Source organism: Musca autumnalis, unplaced genomic scaffold (assembly GCF_047663935.1).
Source record: "Musca autumnalis isolate F117 unplaced genomic scaffold, ASM4766393v1 scaffold_4, whole genome shotgun sequence".
Taxonomy (NCBI): domain Eukaryota; kingdom Metazoa; phylum Arthropoda; class Insecta; order Diptera; family Muscidae; genus Musca; species Musca autumnalis.
The window spans coordinates 248,360,024-248,383,081 of NW_027411977.1; the positions used below are offsets into that span (position 1 = coordinate 248,360,024).

General features: G+C 35.1%; 1 protein-coding gene and 1 non-coding gene across 3 annotated transcripts in view; both read right to left on the reverse strand.

The window, feature by feature from the left end:
• The window catches only part of Tgi (Tondu-domain-containing Growth Inhibitor), an 81,968-nt gene extending 61,136 nt beyond the window's left edge, over positions 1-20,832 (reverse strand). Inside the window, exons 1-2 of one of the 2 annotated variants that reach the window (XM_073986310.1) lie at positions 20,549-20,832; positions 18,482-19,335 (exon numbers count right to left, since the gene is read on the reverse strand). In XM_073986310.1, the coding sequence (XP_073842411.1) occupies positions 18,482-18,545 (64 nt within the window). In that variant the 5' untranslated portion in view covers positions 18,546-19,335; positions 20,549-20,832. Of the gene's footprint in view, positions 1-18,481; positions 19,336-19,490; positions 19,713-20,548 lie in introns of those variants that run through there. The other variant, XM_073986311.1, reaches the window with a different exon arrangement.
• On the reverse strand, positions 776-857 carry TRNAS-AGA (transfer RNA serine (anticodon AGA)). Its single transcript has one exon. It is a non-coding gene; the product is annotated as a tRNA-Ser (tRNA).
• Positions 20,833-23,058: the final 2,226 nt, after the last annotated feature.

Genomic DNA, 23,058 nt, shown 5'->3' on the forward strand with positions numbered 1-23,058 from the left:
TATTAAAAAGTTATTTTGTTTTCGGGGCTACCACTTTATAGCGTTACGCAGCACAAGATTTAACCGCATAAAAATCAACTAAATGGGGTCTCTGTCTGTTTGGACGTTTGTCTGGCACTATGTGATTGTTCTGGCTGTTGCTGGCTGTTGATATTATTGTTAAGTTGACTGGCTGGCTGTCTGTCTGGTGGCACTCACTTCAAGCCATTCCACTAACTTTTATTATTATGAATGTCTTCCACTTCCGTTCGTGCTCAAAACGTAACCAAGACATACCGAAATTTTAATGAGTTTTTTTGTTTTGCGCTTAAATAAAAAACTATCTTAATATCAGGGGCATGGTAAGGCACTTTTTTCTTGTTTTCTTTTTGGAACATGGTAAAATAATTCGTTAAGATGTTTGGCATTAAATAGTCATTAATTCGGGGAGAATGTTTTCTCGGCTATTTTTTATGCTCTAATTTTTGAGGGAAATATGGGTGATTTGTGAACAGTGCAAGCAGGAGATTTTTTTATTATCTTAATTTGCATAGAAAGTTTTTGTGATGAAGATCTGGTGGAGCTTTTGTGTGTAGTCTACTATGCAGGAGGTGGTTTGAAGAGTCATGGACTATACAATAACCGCTGTGAATGGTTCGTATACTGCAAAGCGGATAGCCTGCAAAATTTTACATTTGGTAATATTTTAATACAGAATATAAATCCCTCTGCGCCAATTGCTTTTTGAAGCATTTTTTTTTTCTTGAAAAAAAAAATAAGTAAAAAATTATACTTTCGCAGTCGGTAGGATTCGAACCTACGCTCCCAGAGGGAATCTGATTTCTAGTCAGACGCCTTAACCGCTCGGCCACGACTGCTACATGCCGGCCGTATTTAACAAAACACCAACAGAGAGCCACTATCTCACCACAAAAACAAACAGCACGCGAGTGAGTTTATCGATCAGACTCGACTAGACTCGCACAAAACAAAACAAAAACATTGCTGCCATACCCCCATCTGACTGTCAACAGATATCTCGTCGTTGGGTCGTTCATTAGCCTCAGCGAAAATTATCTTTTGTTTGCATTCATATTTTATTAATTTTTAAGAAAAATTTGTCAACATTAAAAAAATAAAAAAAAACGTGGTAAATAAAAAAACACAACAAAAAAAACCAATAAAAAATGTTTTAATAAATTAATATATTTTTCAATTTTGCTTTTTTCTATTATTAAATCAATCCTCTTAATTGTTGTTGCATTCTCTTCCTCACCAATCAAAGCATATCAAAAATGAGTAGCAAAAAAAAAAATTGGCAGAACAACATGTCATAACAAAAAGTTTTACAAACACCCGAACACCGCAAAGACGACGGACAAAAGACATTTTTTAAAGCAAAAATAAAAATAATCAAATATTTGAAATTCCTTTTCGGCGAAAAATATGCAACAACAATAGCAGAGCGAAAGGAATGTATTTGAAGAAAAAAAGTAAAAACAATGTGGGAACGTGAGTGACATGAAAATAATAAAAGATTTTTTGTAAAGATCAAAAGATCAATGATTATAGAAGGGAAAATATGTAAAAGAAGTCTTAGAAAGTTTGAAGTTTGATTAATAATTACTTTTAACTTAATCCAATCCGTCTATTCCAAACCGATTGGAAATGCCTAATACTACAGAAATATATCTAAAATCTTAAAAAGTATCGTTTTGGTTTGGTCCTATTCATCTATATTACATCAGGGAACAACATTTGTTACATTTTGAATTTCCGACCTCGCCTTTGGTCTATATAGCGTATACGTCATGTTAATACTTACCCAGATAGCATTTAGAAGACTGTTTTTTCAAAAATCACATTGAGGAGTCTTTTTAGAGTCCTTTTGGTGATCAAAAATTGATTTAGTCGCTTGTGTGATCAGAAAGGGACTCGAAAGTGACTCCCTGTAATGATTAAAAAGAGTTCAATTTAAAATACAACAACAAATGTGTAGCAATCACAAATAAATCATTGAGGTGTTTAAAATGTGACAATTTTTTGTTATTTATTGTCACATTTTGATCATCTGGAAGATTGAAAAATGCTTAATCAAAAAAGGGTCATACAGGTGTTTGAAAAGTGATTATAATTATGTATACTCTGATCATATTTTGAACAGTTAGGTGATTAAAAACTGATTGCTTTGTTTTATTTTTATTTGGTTGTAAATAAAAAAATAAAATTCTCATATACACTTTCTACAAAATTTTGATATAAATGTAACGTATAATATTAAAGGTACAGACAAACACAACACAACAGGTTTTGCCAAGTGAAATGAAGAAGCAGTATACTAACCACCAAGCAACATAAAGGATAATTAAAAGACATAACAAAGCAGAAAAGACTATAAAACAAAGGAAAGAAACAAAGAAGAATAAAAAGAAAATTTTTTTAATTTATTTCGTCTAACAAAAAGACTCATAAATGACTCCCTAAAGACTCATAAATGATTATAAACATGACTCTAAAAAGACTCGAAAAAGGGTCCGAAATTAATCAACAAAACACCAATAAATGATTGAAATACGACTCGAAAAAGACTCATTTGTGATTTGTTTAGAAGAGTCGCCTGAGGTTATGTTTTCCTACCGACAAAGGAGTCATTTATGATCAGAAAATGAGCTCATATTCTAGCTTTTTAATCGTGCAGTCGGATCAAAAAAGACTCGAATTTGATTAAAATTTTCAAAAAATGCTGACTGGGTATACGCCCTGGATAACACCTTAACAGAATTTGTAATTTCTTTATATTTTCTACTTAACTCCATGAGGACCTAGGGTCTCTTTCTAAACATGAAGTGTTCCCTCCCAGCCTTGTGGAGCCTCCGCAGTTGCGAGAGGGTTTGGCATATATCTGGAACCTCCCGGGAAATTAATATTTCTTTTGGTTCTTTCTTCAATGTTTTAATGACAAAATTCGTTGAATTTCTTCTTTGCTTGTGAGTACAAAGAAGAGCTTAGAGAGACTGGCATTCAGAAAACGTCTAAGCACGAGCGCAAAACTTTTGGAAGCCTGTGCGCAGATATCTGCGGAACCTATTACACAAGTAATGGGTGTTCCACCTAGAGGTACTTTTTTCAATAGCCTTTTTTATACCCTCAGCATTTATGCTAACGGTTTTAGACCCCAAGTATGTTTGGACGAAATGTGTTTCAGACTATTTGGAGTCGATTTAGCAATGTCCGTCCGTCTGTCTGTCTAGCTGGCAGGTGCGCACGTTGGCTATCGCAATATTTTGTCCAAACCTAGTTTAAGCTCGAAGATGGGTTATATCGGTCCACTCCTTCCGGTACCTCCCCCACAAAAGTTCGCAAATGTTCGGAAAATTTGTGCGCACGATAACTCTTGAAGGGAATAACTGACTTGGTCCGTACTTTGCACATCGTGATATTTCTACCAAACTTAGATGAGGTTCCAATATGGACTTAATCGGTCCACGCCTTCGGGTACCTCCCACACAAAACTGGGAAAAGTTCAGTTTAGGACCTGCTCTCAAATCACTTTGATTTTTGTTGCAACAACTTGTATTCACTGCCACCCATACGACGGTACAAGTTTCATTAGGGGCAAGTCCATACTTCCTGAGAAAATAACCTGAAACTTGCAAAAAAAACCCCTATGACACCGTGTGTAGTGGTTGGAGCGCACGATAACTCTCGAACGGATCTGCCAATTCGGTATAAACTTTGGCTTTCGTAATATTTTGTCCAAACAAAGTTTAAGTTCGAAGATAAGCCATATCGGTCCACTCCTTCCGGTACCTCCCCCACAAATGTTCGAAAATGTTCGGAAAAATTGTGCGCGCGATAACTCTTGATGGGAGTGACCGATTTGGTTCATACTTTTCACAACCTAATATATCTATCAGAAATAGATCAGGTTCGAATATGGACTATATTTGTCTACTCCATCGTGTACCTCCCACACAAAATTTGGTATAAGTTTACTTTAAGACCATCTCTCGAATCACTTCGCTGCCTCCATTACGACGGTAAAAACTTTCTCAGGGGCAACTCCATACTGTTAGAAAAAACCGATCGAGAGGTGTAAAAACCCCTATGGCAACATATGTAGTCCAACCGATTTGGTCCAATATTTGGCCTTCGTCATATTTTGTCCAAACTTAGTTTCTTGAACGGCTCTACCAATTTGGTTCAAACTTTGGATCTACTAATATGTTGTACAAATTTAGTTTTGCTCCTAAATTGGCCTGTATCGGTTCTCTCCTTAGGGTACCTCCCCTACAAAAGTACAACATTTGTGTATAAGTGCAGCTTAGGGTCTGTTCGAAGATCCTTTGGAAATATATACCGATGCTGTTAGTTGTGGTCCTGTTTACAGCGATATTATGTTTTCCTTGGACAGGTCCATACTGGTCCAAAAGTTGTACGAAGACCCAACTTAAATGACTAGTGGACGCGATATCTATCGAAAAGATATGACTCCCAAAATAAGATCCACTTCCATAATAGACTATGTCGGTCTATTCCTTCAAGTACCTCCTCCGCAACAGTTTTGAATTTTAGTCCTAATCCACATTTCGATCGGCACGTTCAAATGTCGAAAATTCTGAAAAAAAACCTAAATACTGTTACGGAATTAGGTTTAACTAATCTCCGTGTAGACGTTGTTTTATTCCCCGATACGATTTGTACCAAATAAAACAGGGTTCGTTTTAGATTACGTTTCTACAATGCTTTATTTACTTTATTACACTTATTCGGAACTGACTGTTATAGCTAAGTACACAGCTTTACTTTACTTCTTTACTAGTCGATGTTTACACTTCGGTATAAAATGCACAACTAACTCGTCATTGCCAGTTCCCCTGTATTTATATCCCAAAGTCTCCCTGTTCGAGAGTCCTCTAGAAAATGTCTGGCGACTCCTCGAATATGTACAACGAACACACAGACGCACATTCGCACTAAGCGAACAACCAGACTCACATACATGGGGGATGATCAATGACGTAATTACAACAACAAATAAATGCAAGAAAAGAAGTAACAAACTAAACGATAATTACATGATTTTGGCAAAACAAACAAAAGAACATTAACAAAAGGTAATGTAACGACTAGAATGATGAAGAGAGTTCTACATGGTAGTTGTTGTTGCTTAAATAAAATAACTGCGTAATAAAACGTTACGTTACAATTCAAATTTTTAAATTAACGGAAATTAAACTAAATTAACTTAAACCTATCAGTTACATTCGTAACAATACATTCGATTTGTCCGTAGATGAAAGATTCAATTCAGATAGACTGAGGGTATTATCTCTGTCAGCAAAGCCGACTGATACTTTTTTACTTGTTTTCTACGCTTTCAATTTTGAGGAGAACAACATTTGATACATTTTGAATTTCCGACCACGCCATTGGCGTATACGTCATGTTAATACTTATACGCCCTGGATAACACCTTCGAAACATGAAGTGTTCCCTCCCAGACTTGTAAAGCTTGACATATACCTGGGACTTCCTGGGAAATTAATATTTCTTTTGTTTCTTTCTTCAATGTTTTAATGACAAAATTCGTTAGGATTTCTTCTTTACTTGTGAGTACAAAGAAGAGCTTAGAGTAACTGCCATTCAGAAAACTTCTAAGCACGTGCGTAAAACTTTTGGAAGCCTGTACGCAGATATCTGCATATCCTATTACCCAAGTAATGGGTGTTCCAACTAGAGGTACTTTTTTCAATAACCTTTTTTAACTGATCACTTGTGAGTCTTGTCATGCTGACATATTATTTTTATTGAGAATTGTTTGGCATTTCATCGTGGAAAGACTTACGACTAAACAATGTTTGCAAATCGTTCAATTTTTTACGAAAATTCACGTTTTTTGAGGAATGTTTTTCCAGCCAAATTTTGTTCAGCGATGAGGCCTATTTCTGGCTTAATGGGTACGAAAACAAGGAAACTAGCCACATTTGGATTAAAAGCAACCTAAACACAGTCAAGAGGTGTCACTTCATCCAGTAAAAAACAACGGTTTCGTGTGGTTTGTCCTCTTGTAAAATCATCAGCCCGTATCTCTTCAAAACTGATATCGGTGAGAACGTAACCTTCAATGGCGAACATGATTGCAGACTATTTGATACCTGGAAATGAAGCTCGTAATCTCGGCGACAATTTGGTTTTAACAAGACAACGCCACTTCCCCACATGTCATCAATCAATGGATTTATTAAGAGAACACTTCGATGAGCAGATAATTTCAGGTTTTGGGACGGTCGATTGGCACCAAGATTGTGTGATATCACAGCGTTGGACATTTTCCTGTGGGGATATGTATAGTCTAAAGTTTTTGCGGACAACCCCACTTCGATTAAGCCCTGGGGCAAAACATCACGCTTGTCAATCGTCAGTTGCCACTTGAAATGTATGAAGATTCTTCGAACAGACCGTTTAAGACGTAGACGCGGCCAACATTTGATAGAAATAAACTTAAAAAATAAATGCGAAAGAATGTTCTTTCAAATGATAATAAACATTTCCCATTTAATTAGAATTTTTTCTTCCTGTTTATAGGTAAGTCAAGCTTAATCTCATATTTGTTTTCAAATTTTAAACAACAAGTTTAAAGTGGGATGTAGTTAAAATTGATTACTTTAGGGGATGGCAGAGAAGACTAGTGATGAGTTCAAGTGGCGGTAGAAGTTTTACCGTAGTAAAAAATTGGGCGTTTTGAACAATTTCAATTCACTAAAGAGAACTAAACATAATGAGTATTTATTTATTTAATAAATTTTAAGTTTATTGATGTTGTGTTAATTTATAAATAAGTAAAAAATCACTAACAAATCGATTCACCCTATTATTTTTAAACTTACTAGTCTTGTGCCAATGGAATGACATGCGTTGGCGGAAGTTTTGTTGCATTTTGTTTTGGACATTATTTCGCTTTTTTTTTCTCATTTGTAGAGAAGGCGCGCGCATACTTTACTAATGACACAATGTAAAATCACAATAAATTCCGAATTATACGCATTCCAAACGATGTGGACAGACAGATTACGAACCAGCGATGAGGATGAATTTGATGGGTATTAAGTTGCATTCTTTCATTTGGTAGGTATTTGGAGGAAATTTCTTTGTTGAAGAAAACAAACCACTGCCAGCGAAAGAAGAATCTGTCAATGCCGTTACTTGTGGAATGTTGGGGACACACACGTCACTCATTTACATAGTGACCTTAAACTGTATGTATAAGCTCTAAATACCCCTTACATAAAATGAATCATATTTAAAATATGCCATAAAATTGGAATGGAAAAATGCCATAAATTATTGTGTGTGTGGCTATCATAAACTGAATAATAAATGCCACAAAAGGAGTTTTGAATAAGCATAAAGATATTTTTTCTGACTGTGACTAATGTACGGAAGATTTTGTTACCTTGCGTTTACATTCCACCGATAATTTTTTTTTTACTCTGATATTAACACGCTTTTAGAAGATAATACCGGTCTGCCTTTTGCTAGGCGTCAAGTAATTTCCGATGAACTTTTTTTTATAGGAAAAGTCATCTTCGACGAACTTTTCTATAGGAAAAGTCATCTTCGATGAACATTTTTATAGGAAAAGTAATCTTCGATGAACTTTTTTATAGGAAAAGTCATCTTCGATGAACTTTTCTATAGGAAAAATCATCTTCGATGAACTTTTCTATAGGAAAAGTAATCTTCGATGAACTTTTCTATAGGAAAAGTAATCTTCGATGAACTTTTCTATAGGAAAAGTCAACCTCGATGAACTTTTTTATAGGAAAAGTCATCTTCGATGAACTTTTTTTTTATAGGAAAAGTCATCTTCGACGAACTTTTCTATAGGAAAAGTCATCTTCGATGAACTTTTCTATAGGAAAAGTCATCTTCGATGAACTTTTTTATAGGAAAAGTCATCTTCGATGAACTTTTTTATAGGAAAAGTCATCTTCGATGAACTTTTCTATAGAAAAAGTCAACTTCGATGAACTTTTCTATAGGAAAAGTCAACTTCGATGAACTTTTTATAGGAAAAGTCAACTTCGATGAACTTTTCTATAGGAAAAGTCATCTTCGATGAACTTCTTTATAGGAAAAGTCATCTTCGATGAACTTTTCTATAGGAAAAGTCATCTTCGATGAACTTTTCTATTGGAAAAGCCATCTTCGATGAACTTTTCTATAGGAAAAGTAATCTTCGATGAATTTTCCTATAGGAAAAGTCAACTTCGATGAACTTTTCCATAGGAAAAGTCAACTTCGATGAACTTTTCTATAGGAAAAATCAACTTCGATGAACTTTTTTATAGGAAAAGTTATCTTCGATGAACTTTTTTATAGGAAAAGTAATCTTCGATGAACTTTTTTATAGGAAAAGTCATCTTCCATGAACTTTTCTATAGGTAAAGTAATCTTCGATGAACTTTTCTAAAAGAAAAGTCATCTTCGATAAGCTTTTCTATAGGAAAAGTCATCTTCGATGAACTTTTCTATAGGAAAGGTCATCATCGATGAACTTTTCTATAGGAAAAGTCATCTACGACGAACGTTTCTATAGAAAAAGTCATCTTCGATGAACTTTTCTATAGGAAAAGTCATCTTCGATGAACTTTTCTATAGGAAAAGTCATCTTCGATGAACTTCTCTATAGGAAAAGTCATCATCGATGAACTTTTCTATAGGAAAAGAAGTCATCATCGATGAACTTTTCTATAGGAAAAGAAGTCATCTTCGATGAACTTTTCTGTAGGAAAAGTCATCTTCGATGAACTTTTCTATAGGAAAAATCATCTTCGATGAACTTTTCTATAGGAAAAGTAATTTTCGATGAACTTTTCTATAGGAAAAGTCAACTTCGATGAACTTTTTTATAGGAAAAGTCATCTTCGATGAACTTTTTTTTATAGGAAAAGTCATCTTCGACCAACTTTTCTATAGGAAAAGTCATCTTCGATGAACTTTTCTATAGGAAAAGTCATCTTCGATGAACTTTTCTATAGGAAAAGTCATCTTCAATGAACTTTTCTATAGGAAAAGTCATCTTCAATGAACTTTTCTATAGGAAAAGTCATCTTCGATGAACTTTTCTATAGGAAAAGTCATCTTCTATAAACTTTTCTATAGGAAAAGAAGTCATCTTCGATGAACTTTTCTATAGGAAAGGTCATCATCGATGAACTTTTCTATAGGAAAAGTCATCTACGATGAACGTTTCTATAGGAAAAGTCATCTTCGATGAACTTTTCTATAGGAAAAGTCATCTTCGATGAACTTTTCTATAGGAAAAGTCATCTTCGATGAACTTTTCTATAGGAAAAGTCATCTTCAATGAACTTTTCTCTAGGAAAAGTCATCTTCGATGAACTTTTCTATAGGAAAAGTCATCTTCGATGAACTTTTCTATAGGAAAAGTCAACTTCGATGAACTTCTTTATAGGAAAAGTCATCTTCGATGAAATTTTCTGTAGGAAAAGTCGTCTTCGATGAAATTTTCTGTAGGAAAAGTCATCTTCGATGAACTTTTCTATGGGAAAAGTCATCTTCGATGAACTTTTCTATGGGAAAAGTCATCTTCTATGAACTTTTCTAAAGGAAAAGTCATCTTCGATGAACTTTTCTAAAGGCAAAGTCATCTTAGTTGAACTTTTCTATAGGAAAGGCATCTTCGATGAACTTTTCTATAGGAAAAGTCATCTTCGATGAACTTTTCTATAGGAAAAGTCATCTTCGATGAACTTTTCTCTAGGAAAAGTCATCTTCGATGAACTTTTCTATGGGAAAAGTCATCTTCGATGAACTTTTCTATAGGAAAAGTCAACTTCGATGAACTTCTTTATAGGAAAAGTCATCTTCGATGAAATTTTCTGTAGGAAAAGTCGTCTTCGATGAAATTTTCTGTAGGAAAAGTCATCTTCGATGAACTTTTCTATGGGAAAAGTCATCTTCTATGAACTTTTCTAAAGGAAAAGTCATCTTCGATGAACTTTTCTAAAGGCAAAGTCATCTTAGTTGAACTTTTCTATAGGAAAGGCATCTTCGATGAACTTTTCTATAGGAAAAGTCATCTTCGATGAACTTTTCTATAGGAAAAGTCATATTCGATGAACTTTCTATAGGAAAAGTCATCTTCGATGAACTTTTCTCTAGGAAAAGTCATCTTCGATGAACTTTTCTATGGGAAAAGTCATCTTCGATGAACTTTTCTATAGGAAAAGTCAACTTCGATGAACTTCTTTATAGGAAAAGTCATCTTCGATGAAATTTTCTGTAGGAAAAGTCGTCTTCGATGAAATTTTCTGTAGAAAAAGTCATCTTCGATGAACTTTTCTATGGGAAAAGTCATCTTCTATGAACTTTTCTAAAGGAAAAGTCATCTTCGATGAACTTTTCTAAAGGCAAAGTCATCTTAGTTGAACTTTTCTATAGGAAAGGCATCTTCGATGAACTTTTCTATAGGAAAAGTCATCTTCGATGAACTTTTCTATAGGAAAAGTCATCTTCGATGAACTTTTCTATAGGAAAAGTCATCTTCGATGAACTTTTCTATAGGAAAAGTCATCTTCGATGAACTTTTCTATAGGAAAAGTCATCTTCGATGAACTTTTCTCTAGGAAAAGTCATCTTCGATGAACTTTTCTATAGGAAAAGTCATCTTCGATGAACTTTTCTATAGGAAAAGTCATCTTCGATGAACTTTTCTATAGGAAAAGTCATCTTCGATGAACTTTTCTATAGGAAAAGTCATCTTCGATGAACTTTTCTATAGGAAAAGTCAACTTCGATGAACTTCTTTATAGGAAAAGTCATCTTCGATGAACTTTTCTATAGGAAAAGTCATCTTCGATGAAATTTTCTGTAGGAAAAGTCATCTTCGATGAACTTTTCTATGGGAAAAGTCATCTTGTATGAACTTTTCTATGGGCAAAGTCATCTTCTATGAACTTTTCTATAGGAAAAGTCAACTTCGATTAACTTCTTTATAGGAAAAGTCATCTTCGATGAACTTTTCTATAGGAAAAGTCATCTTCAATGCACTTTTCTATAGAAAAAGTCATCTTCGATGCACTTTTCTATAGGAAAAGTCATCTTCGATGAACTTTTCTACAGGAAAAGTCAACTTCGATGAGCTTTTCTATGGGAAAAGTCACCTTCGATGAGCTTTTCTATGGGAAAAGTCATCTTCGATGCACTTTTCTATAGGAAAAGTCATCTGCGATGAACTTTTCTATAGGAAAAGTCATCTTCGATGCACTTTTCTATAGGAAAAGTCATCTTCGATGAACTTTTCTATAGGAAAAGTCATCTTCGATGAACTTTTCTATAGGAAAAGTCATCTTCGATGAACTTTTCTATAGGAAAAGTCATCTTCGATGAACTTTTCTATAGGAAAAGTCATCTTCGATGAACTTTTCTATAGGAAAAGTCATCTTCGATGAACTTTTCTATAGGAAAAGTCATCTTCGATGAACTTTTCTATAGGAAAAGTCATCTTCGATGAACTTTTCTATAGGAAAAGTCATCTTCGATGAACTTTTCTATAGGAAAAGTCATCTTCGATGAACTTTTCTATAGGAAAAGTCATCTTCGATGAACTTTTCTATAGGAAAAGTCATCTTCGATGAACTTTTCTATAGGAAAAGTCATCTTCGATGAACTTTTCTATAGGAAAAGTCATCTTCGATGAAATTTTCTATAGGAAAAGTCATCTTCGATTAAATTTTCTATAGAGAAAATCATCTTGGATCATCTTTTCTATAGGAAAAATCATCACCGATGATTTTTTTTTCTATAGGAAAGGGATTCCCTGTGAACTTTTCTATGAGAAGAGTCATCTCCGATAAACTTTTCTATGGAAAATGTCACCTCCGATCATATTCCTCATATGCGACGAATTTTTCTATGAGAAAAGACTTCTCTGATTATCTTTCCTATGGGAAAAAGTAATCTCCCATGAACTTTCTTACAGAAAAAGTCATATCCGATAAACTTTTCTACAGAAAAAAATCATATCCGATAAACTTTACTGAAGGAAAATTCTTCTCCGATTAACCTTTCTATAAGAAAACTGATCTCCGATGAACTTTCCTTTTGGAAAAGCTATCTTCTGGTACATAGTTAAACGTGTAAAGTTATAAGAATATTTCTGTTGACCCACTGTATATTTTTAAAACAATTTTAATAAAACCATTTGTCTATTGTCAAAATTGTTATTTGGCCATAAGAATTTCAAAAATATACACGCAAACAAGCTTATAACTTATTATTTTGTATTATTGGTTCCGTTTTCTTGTTTTTTGCACAGCAAAATATTTCATTTGTTTGTGGGCCTACTTAACGCCCACTTTGGTGGGTATGAAAACATCCACAATTGGGGCTACTTGGCGTAGACAGTGGTTAAGAAAATAAAATGAAAATTGTCCAAGATTCTGCAACAAAATAAAAACTTCTGATAAAAATGGTTTGAAAAAAATAAATTTAGTTGAAAAGAATCACTACAGCTTACAAAAAAAAAATTAAAAAATAAAATAAGAAACAATCCACAATGCATTCAATTTTCCTTTCCAAAATACTGTATAAAGAAAAAAAATATTTGGCGAATGTTTGTATGAATGTATGAATATTTCAAGTAGACGTAAATATTTTGTAGATGTCCATTTGGTATGTTAATTTTTGAAGAATTTTATTTATTTTTGAAATTCATCTGTCATTTTATTTTATTTTGGTTTCGTCTTTTTGTTTGAATATTAAATTTTCTTGAAAACAATTTCAGCCATAATGAATGGCTATATAAAAGAAATTAATTTTATTTTCAACAAATACGTCTCCATTACCCCCTCCCCCGCCACAGAGTCGCCAATATTGGCACATCAAATACATTGGGGGAATTAACACAAGAATTTCTCAAGAATGAAATATAAATTCTTTCAAAACAAAAACAAATTCCTTAACTAAAATAAAATTGAGAAACAAAACAAACTGTTAACACTCAGACAGGCAGGCAATAAAACTGAATAAAATGTGAATTAAACCCCCCCCCTAGACATAACACTGCTGCTAAAACTATTAAAAATCCGAATGAAAGAAAAAAATATCTTATTACATGAATACCCATCATTATAATCACATTCAGCAAAGTAGATAGGTATTACGTACATATGTATGTAACAACCCAAGACCAAGAAATGGATGTTCTTAGAAATGTTGGGCTGTTTACGCTTAATTAAACCATAATTATGGCAACAGTAAAAGGTCCAACAAACTCACTTGTCTATGTTCTGTCATTTGTCGTCCAACTCCCTTACCCTACGTCAGGGTAATGTCATACCACCAGCTGTTGGTTGTTGTTGTTGTGCTACTAGGAAATATTTTCATTGTTGGCCAACGTTTTCTTTTTTGTTTTCAAGAATTAAAATATTTCAAATGACTGAACACAAGTATGGTGTCAAATGTGAATTCACCTTGCTTCCGGTTGTTGGGGTCTTTTTTCTTACCTATCTTTAATTAGAATTGTGTGTTGTTACAGTCAATGACAAAACTTTCCAGGTACATTTTCAAAGATATTTAATGAAATTTGAATATTTCATGGTGCTTTGCCGGTGTTATGGTAGTATCTTTGTGAAATTGTTTTAATATGGAGGGTCACGTTTAGAAATTTATAAGAAACCATAGAATTTAGTAATTGGATACACATAGATGTATAACTTTTATATGCAATAAAGTTCCGGAAGGAACATACAGGTGAAGTTAAAACAATGAAAGTTTAAATCTTCTTGCTTCAGGAAAGCAGCAGAGTTTTTTAGGAAGCACTTGAAACCAATTTCTCCAAGAAAGGTTTCTTCCAAAGACCCTTTCTATAAGAAAGAAAGTGTGCTACAATAGACCCTTTCTGTAAGAAAAGGTTCTACTATAAGAAAGAAAGGGTGCTTCTATAGACCCTTTCTCTAAGAAAGGGTGTTTCTGTAGACCCTTTCTCTAAGAAAGGGTGCTTCTGTAGACCCTTTCTCGAAGAAAGGCTGCTTCTATAGACGTTTTCTCTAAGAACGGGTGCTTCTATAGGTCCTTTCTCGAAGCTATGGTGCTTCTATAGAGCCTTTCTCGAAGCTATGGTGCTTCTATAGAGCCTTTATGGAAGCTATGGTGCTTCTATACAGCCTTTCTCGAAAGGGTGCTTCTATAGACCCTTTCTCTAAGAAATGGTGTTTCTTTAGACCCCCTCTCTAAGAAAGGGTGTTTCTTTAGACCCCCTCTCTAAGAAAGGGTACTTCTTTAGAGCCACCCACTAGGAAAGGGTGCTCCTATAGAACCCCTCTCTAAGAGAGGGTGCTTCTATAGAACCCCTCTCTAAGAGAGGGTGCTTCTATAGAACCCCTCTCTAAGAGAGGGTGCTTCTATAGATCCTTTCTTTAAGAAAGGGTGTTTCTATAGACGCTTTCTCTAAGAAAGGGTGCTTCTATAGACGCTTTCTCTAAGAAAGGGTGCTTCTATAGACCCTTTCTCAAGAAAGGGTGCTTCTATAGACCCTTTCTCTAAAAAAGAGTGTTTCGATAGACGCTTTCTCTAAGAAAGGGTGCTTCTATAGAGCCCCTCTATAAGAAAGGGTGATCCCATATCCCCTTTCTCTAAGAAAAGGTGCTTCTATAGAACCTTTCTCTAAGAAAGGGTGCTTTTATAGACCCTTTCTCTAAAAAAGGGTGTTTCTATAGACGCTTTCTCTAAAAAAGGGTGTTTCTATAGACGCTTTCTCTAAGAAAGGGTTCTTCTATATAACTTTTCTCGAAGAAAGGGTGGTTCCATAGACCCTTTTTCTAATAGAGGGTGGTGCTGCTATAGACCCTTTCTCTAGGAAAAGGTTCTTCTATAGAACTTTTCTCGAAGAAAGGGTGGTTCCATAGACCCTTTCTCTAATAGAGGGTGCTGCTATAGACCCATTCTCTAAGAAAGGGTGCTTCTTATAGACCATTTCTCTACGAAAGGGTGTTTCCATAGACCCTTTCTCTAAAAAAGGGTGCTTCTATAGACCCTTTCTTTAAGAAAGGGTTCTTCTATAGACCCTTTATCTAAGAAAGGGTGCTTCTATAGACCCTTTATCTAAGAAAGGGTGCTTCTATAGACCCTTTATCTAAGAAAGGGTGCTTCCATAGACCCTTTCTTTAAGAAAGGGTGCTTCTATAGACTATTTCTCTACGAAATGGTGTTTCCATAGACCCTTTCTCTACGAAAGGGGTACTTCTATAGTCCCTTTCTCTACGAAAGGGTCTTTCCATAGACCCTTTCTCTAAGAAAGGGTGCTTCTGTAGACCATTTCTCTAAGAAAGGCTGCTTCTATAGACCCTTTCTCTAAGAAAGGCTGCTTCTATAGACCCTTTTTTAAGAAAGGCTTCTTCTATAGACCCTTTCTTTAAGAAAGGGTGCTTCTATAGACCCTTTATTTAAGAAAGTTGCTTCTTTAGGCCCTTTATTTAAGAAGGGGTGCTTCTTTAGACCCTTTTTCTAAGAAAGGGTGCTTCCATAGACCCTTTTTCTAAGAAAGGGTGCTTCCATAGACCCTTTTTCTAAGAAAGGGTGCTTCCATAGACCCTTTCTTTAAGAAAGGGTGTTTCTTTATACCCCCTCTCTAAGAAAGGGTGCTTCTTTAGACCCCCTCTTTAAGAAAGGGTACTTCTTTAGACCCTTCTCTAAGAAAGGGCGCTTCTTTAGGCCCGCTCACTAAGATAGGGTGCTCCTATAGACCCCCTCTCTAAGAAAGGGTGCTTCTATAAAGCCCCTCTCTAAGAAAGGGTGCTTCTATAGACCCTTTATCTAAGAATGGGTGCTTCTATGGACCCTTTCATTAAGAAAGGGTACTTCTATAGACCCTTTCTCTAAGAAAGTATGATTATATAGACCCTTACTGTGAGAAAGAGTTTTTCTACAGACCCTCTCTCTCTAAGAAAAGGTGCTTCTATAGAACCTTTCTCGAAGAACGGCTGCTTCTATAGACCCTTTCTCGAAGAAAGGGTGCTTCTATAGACGTTTTCTCTAAGAAATGGTGCTTCTATAGACGCTTTCTCTAAGAAAGGGTGCTTCTTTAGACCTCCTCACTAAGAAAGGGTGCTCCTATAGAACCCCTCTCTAAGAAAGGGTGATCCCATAGCCCCTTTCTCTAAGAAAAGGTGCTTCTATGTACCCTTTATCGAAGGAAGGGTGCTTCTATAGACCCTTTCTCGAAGAAATGGTACTTCTATAGAGCCTTTCTCGAAGAAAGGGTGCTTCTATAGACACTTTCTTGAAGAAAGGGTGTTTCTATAGACCCTTTATCGAAGATAGAGTGCTTCTATAGACCCTTTCTCAAAGAAAGGCTGCTTCTATAGTCTTTTTCACGAAGCAAGGATGCTTCTATAGACCATTTCTCGAAGAAAGGTGCTTCTATAGACCATTTCTCGAAATAAGGTGCTTCTATACTCCCTTTCTCTAAGAAAGGATGCTTTTACAGTTTCTTTCTTTTAAAAAGGGTGCTTCTATAGACCCTTTCTTTAAGAAAAGATGCGTCTTTGACCCTTTCTTTACGAAAGGGTGCGTATATAGACCCTTTCTTTAAGAAAGGGTGCGTCTATATACTCTTTCTTTAAGAAAGGGTGCGTCTATAGACTCTTTCTTTAAGAAAGGTCGCTTCGTTAGACCCTTTCTCTAAGAAAGGGTGCTTCCATAGACCCTTTCTCTAAGAAAGGGTGCTTCTATAGACCCTTTCTCTAAGAAATGGTGTTTCTTTAGACCCCCTCTCTAAGAAAGGGTGTTTCTTTAGACCCCCTCTCTAAGAAAGGGTACTTCTTTAGACCCTCTCTCTATGAAAGGGTGCTTCTTTAGAGCCACCCACTAGGAAAGGGTGCTCCTATAGAACCGCTCTCTAAGAGAGGGTGCTTCTATAGATCCTTTCTTTAAGAAAGGGTGTTTCTATAGATGCTTTCTCTAAGATAGGGTGCTTCTATAGAACTTTTCTCGAAGAAAGGCTGCTTCTATAGACCCTTTCTCTAAAAAAGAGTGTTTATATAGACGCTTTCTCTAAGAAAGGGTGCTTCTTTAGACCCCCTCACTAAGAAAGGGTGCTCCTATAGAACCCCTCTCTAAGAAAGGGTGCTTTTATAGAGCCCCTCTCTAAGAAAGGGTGCTTCTATAGACCCTTTCTCTAAGAAAGGGTGCTTCTATAGACCCTTTCTCTAAAAAAGAGTGTTTCGATAGACGTTTTCTCTAAGAAAGGGTGCTTCTTTAGACCTCCTCACTAAGAAAGGGTGCTCCTATAGAACCCCTCTCTAAGAAAGGGTGCTTCTATAAAGCCCCTCTCTAAGAAAGGGTGCTTCTATAGACCCTTTATCTAAGAATGGATGCTTCTATGGACCCTTTCATTAAGAAAGGGTACTTCTATAGACCCTTTCTCTAAGAAAGTATGATTATATAGACCCTTACTGTGAGAAAGAGTTTTTCTACAGACCCTCTCTCTCTAAGAAAAGGTGCTTCTTTAGAACCTTTCTCGAAGAACGGCTGCTTCTATAGACCCTTTCTCGAAGAAAGGGTGCTTCTATAGACGTTTTCTCTAAGAAATGGTGCTTCCATAGACCCTTTCTTTAAGAAAGGGTGCTGCTATAGACCCTTTCTCTAAGAAAGGGTGCTGCTATAGACCCTTTCTCTAAGAAAGTGTGCTTCTATAGACCCAGGATGAATACAGTAAAACAAAAGTGTCCGAGCGAAGCAGAGAATCGGACAATTCATTTATTAAATATTTATTTGTAAAGGAACATTTTCCTTCCCTCTCTGGAGTAAAGATTTTAAAAGTGGATGGAAAGATCTGCTGTCAATTAAGTCATACATGCTCAATACAACCTGGTCTTTTTGCACTGTTTTATATTTTAGAATCGCTGCAAATGCGATATAGATCAATGAACAAAGCTCAAAGTGTGGAATCATATCGAAATATAAATTCTGGTCACAGACCTTCCCTCCAATTTTCTAGGCTAGACAATACCACACTTTTTAACGAATTTACGACTGTCTTCTCCATATTCTGCTATAGTACACTGATTCGAAGGTCCATGTCCATGCTTTTTGAATGAATGTCTTGCCTCTAATAGCTTTATTATTTTGATAGATTTGTGAAGATAAATTCAAATAATGACATTTCACAACAAAAACGAAATTTGTACAAGGTTTTCAAAAGTTTTAATAAAAAATTGTCATAAATGAAATTATAAAATTGCATAACCGTTATTTTTTTCCTCCAAATATACAAAATAAATTTTAAATAAAGTGTTGCATGCTTTTAGGCTTACAATGTCAATAATCAGCAGTAATAAATCTTTCCTTTTTTTGGGTGGAGGGGCTTTGTGGTTGAAAACACACATTTCATCAGTTAATAATAATGTTTTGGGCAAGTCACTAGTTGTCATAAAAGTTTGATGTGATGCATATATTAAGAAATCTTTCTTACCATTTGCATTGTCCTGCTGTACCATAGTTGCCGCACGTGATAAAACATCCAAGGCTGATTCCATATTGTTGCTGGTTGCGGTGGGCAAGCGATCTTTATGTGGTTTATATGGTTTTATTTTTTTACACAATTTGTGTTAATATTGTATGATTTACTTATTCAGTATTGTTATTAAGACACTTTCACAATTTCTTCTAATCTATTTTTTTTTATTATTTAACAATTGTATTTGTCGTTGCACATAAACGAGTTTTTGTTGGTTGGTTTTGTTGTTGGTGCTGGTGACGGCGGGTGGCGTTGATAAAACAGATATTGTTGTGTTGAATTCGTTTTTTTTTTTTATTTGTCTTGCCTTATGCCGTTGTCGTCAAAATGTCTGCTAGTTACTGAGCATTTGTCGTGTATTTCCTTTTTATCAATTTTTAGTATATATTTTCACAATTTTAAGTGGGTGGGAGGTGGCAAACAGTAACAACGGCAAAAATAAAAAAATAATATTTTAATTTCACTTGAGTTTTGCTATAGCACAGAAATCTTTTAAATAACGCGCGTAATTTTATTTTAAATTAAATTCTTCGGTTTTCTTGCAGCAATTCACAGCGATTCCAAATTCAAACTCATACTGAGTTTTATTCTGAAATTCGTTTTTGTTTTTAGTGCCGATTTTAAAACTACTGATCAAATGCAAATTAATTGGTGAAATTTCACAATGTTTCACTTAAGATTCAGACACAAAAACACGGCAGCAAAAAAAAAAACAATAACCACACACTCTTAAAGCTCGAATGGTTGGTTGCTTGATTGGTAGAGGCGGCAATAACACAAAAACAATGATTCCAATTTGGCAAAATGACCTGAAAAAGAAGACAATAAAATTTGTGATTATTATGCTTGATTTCTTGGTTGGACAATATTTGTGCTAGTTAAATTATTTAAAAGTTTTGTTTTGAGCCAACATTTAAGTAATGCCTCGATGTACATTTAATTATTTGTTGGGCAACTTGCTTACTGTTGGTCGTTTGTTGGTGGTGCTCCTACTTGTGTTGGGGCTGTGTATTCATTTAATAGTATCGCTGGGATGCAACTGAACACAGAAACAACAAAAAGTCCAACAAAAAAGTATACAAAATCGACGAAATACAACAAGAAAACAGACGAAAGAAACTTAAAAATGGCAGCAAGCAAAACCGGCAAACGTCACACCAACAACAGCAACCAGCAGTAATGGAACAACAGCACCACACTCCACACTTGAAGAAAGCACCAAAACCAAGAGTGGCAAATCGGCAAATCTGTTAAATACACAAACACACATAGCCAAATAACATACCCCAGACGTAAAAGATACAGTTCGTGGTTCAGTCAAAGCCTTAGGCCGAGGAGTTAGAGGGACCAGGTTAGGTTGCAGAGCAAGTCATCAGCTCTATACAACCATATGGTAAAAACTTGTTGTTGTTGGTGTTGGTAATGCTGGTGCTGATGATGGTTGGTGGTGGTGGTTCTGTTAGTCATTTCTACAAGTCAGGCAGCTGTTTTAAAAACTGCTTACTTTTGGACTTTTGGAGTGTGTGTGGACGAGATGCGAACATTACGATGTTTGCGAGTATTTTTTTTTCTTTTTTGCTTGCATGGATGGATACGAAACGAAGTTAGTGGGGCGAAGAAGTAAGAAGCACGATGAGGTTTGGACAGGTTTGGGGCAAACAAAAACCAAGCAATAACAAACATACACACAAGAATACAGAGTACCAGATTTTGTGGAGGATGATGATGAATACAAATCAAACATAAGATAATAGGAGAATTAGATTAAAGCTACAAAGATGTTTTTTTGGGGTAAATATTAACACAATAGGTTCGCATATAAGCATTCCAAAGTATCAACAGCTTTCTAAAAAATTACAAAAATATGTTCCTTTTTATTACCGGCATTTCAAAGGAGAATGGATTGACAAATCACTTTATTTACTTTCGAGGTCACCAACGTACGACACAAATTATGAACAACACAGTACCATTACACAGCAGAGCACTAGCAAACCCAAATAGCCAGCAACAATTACCTACCTATAAATTCAAAACAATTACAACAAATTCCATTCCAGCTACGAATGCTTTCATTTTATTTATCTTTTACTGCGTACTTTTTTACGACATTACTCCATTACTTTTCCGTTTTTCAATACGATACGCGAATTATTTCCAGAATTTTAGTTGGAAATAAAAAATATATTGCTTATAAATACAAATATTTACTAAATTCTAGATTTCTTTTCGCAACAACACAACTTTTATGAAAGGAATGCGAAAAATTTTTTATGACGTTGGGTAAGCAGTGTTGCCCTGGTTCCATTTTCTTCTTTCAGTTAGGAGATTTTGTTTTTTTTTTGTGCAATAAACAACTCAAAAATATATAGATTGGATGGAACACATTAGTCGATGTGGTACCAAAGGCTAGCACAGGGAATGAAAAATTATAGTCATTTAGCTCTTAATAGAGGGGACAGTAAAGGAATTTAAAACTATTTCATTTAATAATTTGACTGTTGCAACTACTGAGAACGACAACCCTGTAGACGACAACAGACAGAAATGATGAAACAGCTGTTCATGTGGCGATTATTGCAAACGTAGCAACGTAACGTTCATATCCTGTTTTATCTGATACGTTAGTCAGAATGTGTAGCACTTCTTCTTCAAGAAATTATCCGTATATCAAATACTTCAACGTGATCCATCCATTATCTTTTTTGAAAATTTTAAACAAATCTTCAGGTATTTTGCAGTTGTACGATAAATTGTTTGATATCGACAACATTACCTTACATTACGTCTAATATGGTAAATACGTTGTGACTAACTGAATGAATAGAGTTGATTGCAAGAGCTGTGTTCCTTTACTTATGCTAAGTTTACATTTACGAAATCCACTCGATTTCAACTGTCAATTCCATAGCTCAAACGTCAACTGAAATCTCATCTGGATTTCATTTGACGTTTAACCTATGGATTTGACAGTTGAAATCGAGTGGATTTCGTAAATGTAAACCAAGCATAAAATGATAAGAATTTGTTTAAAAAAAAATAAAGATATACAAACTAAAGATACGAACATTGCTGTAATTCACGAGACGCAAAATATTTTTGAAGTGGAGTTAGAGTTTTTTTGGAAATCTGAACTGGAGTTGGAGGAAAAATGAAAAACCATTTGGATGATGAAGCAATATCAGTTGCGGTGTCACAAAAAGCAGAGCAGAGGAAGTAAACTCAGTTATGATCAAATTTAATGGAGAGTTTTTATAATTTGTATTAGTGTAATAAAGTTAATATTATTGTTTACACGAATAAGCAATGTATTTTATTTATTTTGGGATATTTGCAATGGGTTCATTTTATAGCATCTTTAGACTGCATTTAAATTCAATTCAAAACACTACATCAAAGGCTTTGATTTGGATCGAAAATGGAGTGCATTCTAGCTGTGTGCCGTGGAATCAGAATGGAGTGCATCCTAGCTGCGCGCTCTCTTGTAAAATTCATATGTACTCCAGCGACAATTGTTCTAGTGATTTAACTGCATCCGCGGATGCAAACTTTTTGCTGGGATCAATCAGCTGTTTTTAATTATTCTGTTATAATTATTATATTATAATTATTATATTATTGCAATCCTAATTGTATTGTTTTTTTTCGGAGAACAAAGTTGCAAAGTCTAAAAGTGGTCATTTTCCTTTTTATTTCAAATAAAATACAACATTTTTGCTTTCTTTATTAGCGGACAAATTTCTCTGTTTTGGCAAGTCAGCTGATTGCTTGCCGGCTTTTGCTGGGAAGGTGTCTGTTTACTTTTTACAATTTTCTAGCAAAAGAGAATAAAAACTCTTTAAGGCCGCGGCACATACGGTCCGTTGAGCGTTGTGTTACAACAACCACATGAAAACTTCGAGAACAAACTTGGTATCACTTACATATTTTTCATGTGGTTGTTGTTTTCAACGCTCAACGGGTCGCAAAACGGACCGTATGTATTTGGCCCATTACTCTCTGAGAAAGTTCTTGCTGGACAATTCTTGCTGGGAAAGTAACCAGACAGACCTATTGCTAAAAGTTGCTGAAAGTCCCAATTTACATTGGGCGAGTTTACTTGCGGCAATTGTCATTTTGTAGGAGAGAGAGGTGAGGCATATGGTAACCCTTTGCCTCTCAGCACCCTCTCTCACCTACAAACTGACAATTGCCGCAAGTAAACTCGCCTAATGTAAATTGGGACAAATTTTCCCAGGAACATTAGGTATGTACGATAACTCAAAAGTTTGTACAAATCATGGTAGAATCATTACAAGGTAGATCATAGCAAACAGCTGATTACAATTTTTTTCTATTGGTTTGCTTATTCTTTCAAATCAGTATACATAAATTATGTATGTACGTGTATGGTTTTGAAAAATATGACAAAATATTTTATACATATTAAAGTTCAGTCGAAATGAAAATTGCTATTACAACATTTATTATTTATATTTATTACAACATTGTGATGAAACAAACTTTTGAACATATAGAGAAGCTGACTCTGT